Source organism: Colletotrichum destructivum, chromosome 4 (assembly GCF_034447905.1).
Source record: "Colletotrichum destructivum chromosome 4, complete sequence".
Lineage (NCBI taxonomy): Eukaryota > Fungi > Ascomycota > Sordariomycetes > Glomerellales > Glomerellaceae > Colletotrichum > Colletotrichum destructivum.
Window position 1 is genome coordinate 2,079,680 of NC_085899.1, and position 8,437 is coordinate 2,088,116.

General features: G+C 52.4%; 2 protein-coding genes across 2 annotated transcripts; one reads left to right on the plus strand and one right to left on the minus strand.

Moving 5' to 3' along the window:
- Window positions 1-636: 636 nt before the first annotated feature.
- Window positions 637-828, minus strand: CDEST_06528 (uncharacterized protein; the record flags this gene model as incomplete). The annotated part of the gene is made up of 1 exon (XM_062922687.1): window positions 637-828. The coding sequence occupies one exon, from the start codon at window positions 826-828 to the stop codon at window positions 637-639; it is 192 nt and encodes a 63-aa protein (XP_062778738.1).
- A 958-nt stretch (window positions 829-1,786) lies between these two features.
- Window positions 1,787-6,346, plus strand: CDEST_06529 (Putative Rab-GAP-TBC domain-containing protein). Its single transcript, XM_062922688.1, has 3 exons — window positions 1,787-4,093; window positions 4,158-5,241; window positions 5,299-6,346. Exons 1-3 carry the CDS (start codon window positions 2,739-2,741, stop codon window positions 5,647-5,649), a joined length of 2,790 nt encoding a protein of 929 aa, XP_062778739.1. The 5' UTR covers window positions 1,787-2,738; the 3' UTR covers window positions 5,650-6,346.
- The last annotated feature ends 2,091 nt before the right edge of the window (window positions 6,347-8,437 follow it).

Below are 8,437 nucleotides of genomic sequence, written 5' to 3' on the forward strand. Positions count from 1 at the left end.
GATGGGGGGGGGGGGCTAAGACACGGAGTGTTTGAAATTATCCTACCTGTTTGCTGATCCAGATCAAGGGATGTTTTCGGTCTATCCACACCATGGAGCACACGGGACGGCATTGGAACGGGTCTTCCTCGGGCTTGAGAGCAAGGGAGAGGTGGGACGGGAAGAGGGACGGGAAGAAGACTGAGGTTCCGCGCTGGGAGGTCCCTGCGTTTGAGACGATCTGGATTGGTCGCCAGACCAAGTGCGGCTGCCGACATGTCGTAGATTCAGCGTCTAGCGCCATAGGAGCTGTGAAATCAACAAAGAGCAAAGGTTGCAAACGACGGAGCCTGTTGGCAATGGATCCCGGTTGCCGGAGGGTCCTTGTCGCCCACGCCGCGTTTCTTTTTGTGAGTACGGGCGTATGAGAGACACGTTTCCGCTGACATTTCAATGGGCAGGAGATCGGGCTTTGTTGGCGTGCGGTCTGCAGTGGCTGCCACGCCGGGGAAAGCTGAGACCTGGGAGATTGAGATGCTTTCTGGGACAGACAGTGACAGCTGAGCTGATAGTGAGAGTCGCGTCCATGATCCGCGCGGTAGAAAGGAGACACTGGAGGATCGAGACGTCGTGTTGCTTCTTCCACTCGAACCTGTGTCAACCCAATCTCGCGGTTGCCTCGGCCGGCCGTTTCTGTATCGCCTTGTGAGATTTGGGGATGTCGAGTACGTCGGGATAAGCAGGGCGGTGATGGTCGGATCGACCATCGACAACAGGGATTGGAATTCCGGTATCGTCGTTGCGGCCGACCCCATCGATTTGGCGGTCATGAAGAACTGGGCCCGTCATGCATCAATGTGGACTAAGGGTCGAATGACCCCGAGTAGCGGTAAATACTGGAGGAATGACCGGTGGTTGGCAGAGAAAGGAATAGAGAAGAGAGAAAAGAGGGGGGCTCACTCACCGACTTGGCCGCATGCCATGTCGATGACTGTGACGTATATTCTCTTTTGCTCTTCTTTTCTTCCTTTTCCTTCATTCTTTTTGGGTAGGGATGCATGACCAGATGGCGGGAACTGGGGAATTGCGGAGCCCTTTGGTGGACTGGTAGCTAGATCCCCGGACCAATGACTCTATCACGATGCGTTTGTTGTGCTGCGTCGCATGGGTGACGGACGATGTGGCTGGCCGTGGGTGGACTGCCTTCGTCGTCGTTTCTTCCGTCGCCTGGCCAGTCTCCCCCTTGCCTCCCATGCACTTCCACATCGGGGTGCCTGACTACTACTACTATGTACGACGGCAATAGAGATAAAAGAAAGCTTTTGACGTGGTGGTGATGGTGGCTCAAACGAGTACACCCACTTACCAGAAAACGCACCCAAGGACTCCACATGGGCTGTCCTAGGCCGATTCAAGGCCAATAGGATCGAGGCGGATCATGGATCTCTAACCCGTTTGGGAAGCTATCTGGGGTACGTATCGATATGGTATCCATTGCGCTGTCTACCTACCTAGGTAGGTACCTAAGAAGGAACCTGGATACCTAAGGTAGGTACTCCACCCCGACCGCCCTATGTCCACTGCCTCTCTCTCTCTCTCGCTGGCGCTGCCACCACCGCTGCCACCGCCTCCTGCTTTTGCAACGCGGCTGGGCTGGAAGAAGGCCCATCAAACTTGTCACTCATGCCGCTTTCTAACTTTCCCCGGCGAATATGGCGAGGACTGATGGGAAATGGAGGAGGTGAGGGGCATGTTGATGGTAGATGTTGCGAAAAGAGAAAAAAGAAAGGATGCCCAGCTCCTCGGTTCCTCCATGCCTATCGCATTCACCTCCTTCCCAGCTATTTGGATTTGTATTTGCACCTTCAATCACCAGGGTTTCTCACACACATATACATCCTCTTTCAGCTCCGACGGGGTTCTGTTGTCTGCTTCGATTGCTTGACATTAAGTACCTCCAGATTCCCTCTGGCACGAACGCGTCTCCAGAGTCATTTTCACCTTCGTCTTCACCTTCGTCTTCACCTTCGTCTTCACCTTCGTCTACTACTTCCGGCTGGGTTTTCTGTCTGCGGCCTGTGCGTTTTATAACACCGTCACCCGACGAAGCCCTTCAACTCGTCTACAGGTATGTCATACTGCCATCTCCTCCTCTTCTTCTCAATGCTGTCTTTCTTCCTTTCCATCTCCCATTGATCATCCTTCGTGCCTATCATATCTTCCAAGACGATATCTCTACGTTCCTCCTCATCCCTCCCAAGCTCTTCCTCCTCGTTCGAGTGCCTCATCGCGCTCTCCTCGTCGTCGTCCTCCTCCTCCTCCCTTCCGGCATCACACCACTCTCGACCACCACCGACGTTGTAACCTGTCTTACTTAAGCCTGTCCTAACCTTGCCTAGCTTCTCGAGTCGCTGTCCGAATCGCCATTCCTTTCCTCGGGGTCTTCTTTTGTTCTCATCTGGCTAGCGCTCGCCTAGCCCCCCCACCCCCCAGACCTTGAGATTGGCACACCTGAATCCTAAGCTTACCGACCCTCGGCGCTCTTCACGACGGTGAGCCACTCAACCTCCACTTACACCGCCCTGGCCACCTATCCCAAACCATCTTTGGGCCTGTTGTGCTCCTACTGACGCACCACCAACCGCAGAGGCAGCCTTTGTTACTACATTTGCACTGGTACAGCGGCTCCGTCAAGCACGGTCGGATCGACCCCAGCTTGGTTACTCACCCCCCGGCCGGAGCACCCAGAACACCACGCTATGGCGCCCCAAAAATTCGCCAGCATGCGCTTGAAGTCCCGGCCTACGCTCGTGCCCTTCAAGGACGAAACTAGCCTCATCGCCCTCCGCTATGAAAAGACGGTCCAGGCAGAGCCTCCTATCCCTATTCTTACGCGGGCTTCCCCAAGATCCTCCTCAGTCTCGACGCATCGCACTTCCACTTCTGCATCCTCTTCGCTTTCGAGTCCGCCCCCCAGCCCTGTCGTCGTGACCCCCCCTCCCACCATTGATCAACACCCTGCATTCCGCTCCCGCACACCTGCCTGCAACACCACGGCCAACGACTGGAAGAGGGATTCTGGGCTTGCAGCGACTTCATCTTCCTCGGCCACCATTGCCGAGGAGTGCGAGGACGGGGAGCACACATACGAGAAGATCGTTGCCCCGAATCCAAACATCGCAGTTGTACAACAATCAGAGGAGCGTGTGATACCTTTCGTCTGCGACAACGACTCCCTCAATTCCGCCGCTGAGTGGTCTCTGAGCAAACAGCGGCAACCCGGTCGATGCACGCCTTCAACCGGCAAACAGTCCGACATCATGGACCACCACCACGTCGCGCAGGTTGAAATCGCCCAACGAAAGGCGCCTGACAGTTTAAGTAGCACTTTATCCGTCGACTCCCCAGTTGCATTGCGGAATAAAAGGTTAAGCGACCTGTCACCTGCAGCAGCGCAAATGATCCCCCAACCGTCTGTCTCCTCTCTTACAACCTCCGACAACTCGCCTAACCTCTCCCCTGTCGACATACCCGATACTCTCGACCTCCTGAGCAAGGATCCCGGCAACTTTTCCCCCATCTCAATTTCCATCCCTACCGACAACCTCATCGATGATGATTTCCTGAAGACCTTGTCGTTCTCCAATCGAGGCAGTCTCATGTTTGGCGGCCGTCGTCCTTTCCCCACACAAACCACGGACGAAACAATGGCGGACAAGTCACGTACGGACGAAGCCCACGCGCTGGGACCTGCCCCCGCTGATGCCCCTGCAACAGCAGCCACCCCAATCCTCCACATTCATTACGAGGAGCGGCCCCAGAGTACCGCCGCCAGCACCACAGACGCCTGCGCCAACGATATGAGCGCAACCCAGACACCCACGACTGAAGCGACCACGGCAGAGGCGACTGCTGACTCGGCGTCGCAAGCCGCCATGACGACTCCCAGCATTCGCGTCTTGTCAGAGGACGTGGAGTTGGAATCTCGAAAGGTGAGATCGCTCTATGAATCCGGCGAAGGTCTCCGATGGGAAGACGGAGGCAGACCGTCGGATGTTGGCGATCGTCTCGAGGCGACCGTCGAGATTCCGACGGATGATCTTGAGAACGATCCGTATGGTTTCCTTTTTCCCTGTCTAGTCTCGCAGTCGGTGTGCTAACCCATGTCTCGTCCACAGCGTCGCCGAACTCCAGCCTCCCGCATGGGGTACTCCAAGATCTGGAAGTTCATATTCCCAAAGGCCCGAAACGCGAAGCGAGTATGAGGTGGCGGGCGGTCTTGAAGACTGGGAAGATGTCGAGGGACAAGACGTCGACCGATATGGCTTCATCAACCCGCGTAAGCCAGAGTCGAGAGGCGGCACCCCAACGGAGCTCAAGTCGTCGCAATACGCCCCCAGAAAAAAGAACGGACTGTCGAAACGGGATGTTTTCGGGCTAGGGCTACCCTCTAGAGGACCCAGTAGGAAGGTGTCCGCTCGATCCCTCAACACGCAAACCTCCAGGGCATCCGCCGCATCTCGCCGATCGGCTCGGTCGGTAGTCAGGCAGGCGGGAAACCTGCTTCCTCATAACCAGGAACGGCGTTGGATGGACATTGCCGGAGGTATGCTTTCTCTGTCTTTAGGGGATGAAGAAAGCGTAGAGAAGATCTCCGAAGCCATTAAGAAGAAAGAATGGGAAAGGTCCGAGAAGTGGCGGAAAATGGCTAGGGTCATCAAAAAGGGAAAAGACGGCGAAGGCATGGAGTTCGAGTTTGACGTCAAGAACCAGAAGCTCATCGATAGGACGTGGAAGGGCATCCCCGACCGATGGAGAGCGTCCGCCTGGTACTCGTTCATGGCAACCCACGCCAGGTCCCACAAGGACTCTCCGTCCGAGGACTCCATCATCACCGACTTCCATCGCCTCCAGTGTAGGGGATCGCCAGATGATGTGCAGATTGACCTCGACGTTCCTCGCACCATCAGCAGACACGTTATGTTTCGCAAGCGCTACAAGGGCGGTCAGCGTCTGCTGTTTCGGGTTCTGCACGCGCTCTCGCTCTACTTTCCAAACACAGGCTACGTCCAGGGCATGGCTTCCCTGGCCGCGACACTGCTCTGCTACTTCGACGAGGAGAAATGCTTTGTGATGCTCGTCCGCATGTGGCAATTGCGAGGACTCGAGAAGCTTTACAGCCCTGGCTTTGATGGACTGATGGCGGCTCTCAACGATATGCAGACTAAGTGGCTGGACGGCAAGGACGTCGCGAAGAAACTGGTAAGACACAGTCATTACTTTCGATCCATGAAGCCCCGCCGTACTGACTATTCTCAGGCCGAGCTCTGCATCGACCCTACCGCATATGGCACGCGATGGTACTTGACGCTTTTCAACCTATCCATCCCTTTTGCCGCCCAGCTTCGCGTCTGGGACGTCTTTCTACTCCTCGGGGAGAACCCCTCTGATTCTCCCAAGGTGTCCAGTTCGTCGACCACCATGGACGGCATCGATATTCTACATGCTACTAGCACGGCTCTGATTCATGCACTGCGCGAGGTCCTTCTCGACTCGGACTTTGAGAACGCCATGAAGGCGCTGACATCCTGGATCCCAGTGAAGGATGAGGATATTTTGATGAGGGTGACCCGGGCAGAATGGAAGACCCGACAGAAGAAAAGGTTCTAGGGAGTTTTGCTTCTTGGATCCCCTTGAAGGGCAAACATGCTGTCCCTCCATTTCTTTAGTTTGTTTCTGATTTCCACTTTATGGGTATGCTTGCGAGGCGTTGAGGGAGTTGGTCGAGTTGATCTCGGCATACATTGTCGACCAATACCCCAGGATTGATTGCGGCTTTGGTCTTTTCAGATGAGCGAGGTGTCTCTTATGTACCTTCATACGACTGGTATGCCAAGGGGCCGTTCATTGTGCGGTTCTAGTTGCGAAAAACAACTGAGGAGGAACTAGACCACGACATGACTTTTCACATACCCTTTACATAACAACAGTAACCTAGATGTGGTTCCTTGAAGCATTAATATCAATGTATAATGTATCATTCAAGCAACTTCATTGCTGCATTTCTACAACATTTGCATGTGTCTTACGCCACTGCGTTAAGTCAGTTCTCTTAAAATGCATTATTCAGCTATGTAATACAGCCTTCACAAGGCAAGGCTGGAGACATCTTTATAATACATAGTAAGCATAATAAAACAAGCTTAAAGATAAAGGTTAGCTTGTTCTGCTAGACCTTGCAATATCTAAACAACGTATTAAGGTAATACTAAGTAGGTTAAGCAAGGCCTCCCTTCCTCCCTCCCTCCTGCGTCTAAGCCTTGTTAAAATACAAGAGTGATTTCTTACAGAAGACAAAAAGGTCCATTTTACATACAACACCAGGTATTCGCTGGTCGTCACCGACCCAACTACTAATCCGGCCCTCACTAGCTTATGTATGGGAGAGCGGACGGGATCCCGAGTTCTCCAGTGGGTATGGTCGTATGTGATGAGTATAATTACTGGGATTTGCTATAACCTGAAGTCGTTGATTACGAAACCAACAAAGAAACGCAAGCTCCTCTTAGACCTATCTTCCTTTCCTATCCCAGCAGCGTATCTAATTGTAGAATTTATGCTAATGTTTACAACTTGCACATAAAGAAGAATACACCTGCTAAATGTTAGTTAGTTTACGCTTATACACAACTAATATCAACATGTTGTGAAACCCTTTGAAATCTAAGGAACTTAATTTTCTAGGCCAAGTATGATGTTCTGTCGTTACTAACTCAAATTCCTAGCCTGCACACTGCTCAGTATGAAATGGACTGCTAGCATCGCCTGTGACAAGCATTGTGAATCAACGTCATGTTTGACCACCTTCTAACTACGACGCTCTAGAACGACTGAGGTGCTCTTAGGTATAGATGTAGGCAAATTTTAGCGCCGGTGCTGCTGAATGAGCCTATACGTTATTCACCATTATCGCATAGCACAGCTCGAGATGCCATATGAACCTGGCGGTCTTTCCTTACAAATTCTTACCCCCTGAGGTACAAAGACGATGGCATCGCCCTGGTCGCTGTTGCCGATTCCCAGTCCTGCCCGGGTGTGCTCGATCATCTCTTTGATGCCTCTCTATCAGCAATCACCGGCCGAGGCATGTCTCACACTACTAAAAATATTGTTGTACCTTTTTCAGGTGACCTTAGTTGAGGATGAGGGCAGTCCATATCGCTACCTATCTCCTTCGACGCTTGAGATAGTTGTCTTAGCCTCTACAACTTACTAGTTGCAAATCGATCAGACTATTCATTGCGGTCATACTCTAGCTGCTGTCTGAACAGTCTCGAAAGTCTCTCCCAAACCATGAGCTATTGTCGTCGTTTGACTCCGCGTAGAATAGCTTCACACGGCGGGTTTTGGCAAAACCCGGCCCTCCATTCATTAGAAGATAAATATAAGAACCGTAGCACGTTACTTAGATTATAGCTCGTCGTACTCACACTGGCACTAGACATGACTAATCCTTGACTTGCCGCCATAAAATGGCTGGCCCAGAGAACTGGTATACAGACGGTGCTAACGACGCGTTGCGCCTCACAGGTCTCGTCAGATTTTCGTTCCAATTCCCTAACGCGACTAATGGTCTTGGTAGCGACGAAATTGGTACAAACGATGGCCTAGACCTGGAAACTGACTAGGGCTGGCAACCCAGCCGAAAGACTGCCGATATCACAGCTGTGGCCGGCTCTGAGTGACACCGGATAAGTTTTTGCATGGTGCATACATCCAGACACACGGAAAACAACATATTCTTACAATTATGAAAGTTAGGCCTCCAAGGCAATGTTTTTTCAAAACGAGGTACGACAAGTCCAGGCGTCACTTATTTGAGGCCAGACGAATTCTCTGCACGTATCACTCAACAGAGTCGCGGGGTTCTCTGATGCCGCACTCAATGCCACCCCTCTCGGAAAATGCAAAGATAGATGTAGTCAGAATGGTAGGGAAATCCGAATTAAGGGAAATTTGATGAGCTCGTTTCTGTTGACGTCAAGTTCTGCGTTCTTTATGTGGCGGTTTCGACGTCAAAATTGGAAAGCAAGGTAATTAGACACCAGGGCTTAGCTTAGGCAGCAGCGACCTTAAATGGCATGTGTCTAGACCTTCTCCGACATACTCTTTCAAAAGTCTCTTGTCGACGGACTCCAGAACTGGTATCGAAGCTTGCTGCTCTTCGCTTTCTTTCTTCTGACGGCGTTAACCAACCCATGGGGATTCACAAATACTGACCACCGCATGTTCAGCGTTCATGGGTCCTGTTTCTGTCCCAGGCCCCCTCTGGCACGCTATCGGCCTCGAGGACGGAGCTCAGCGTGAAACGGCCCCTCGTCAGACTCACCAATATACCATAGCTGTTATTAGCCCTCGGATGTACCACATGACTGGAATTACTCACAAGAACGAAAAG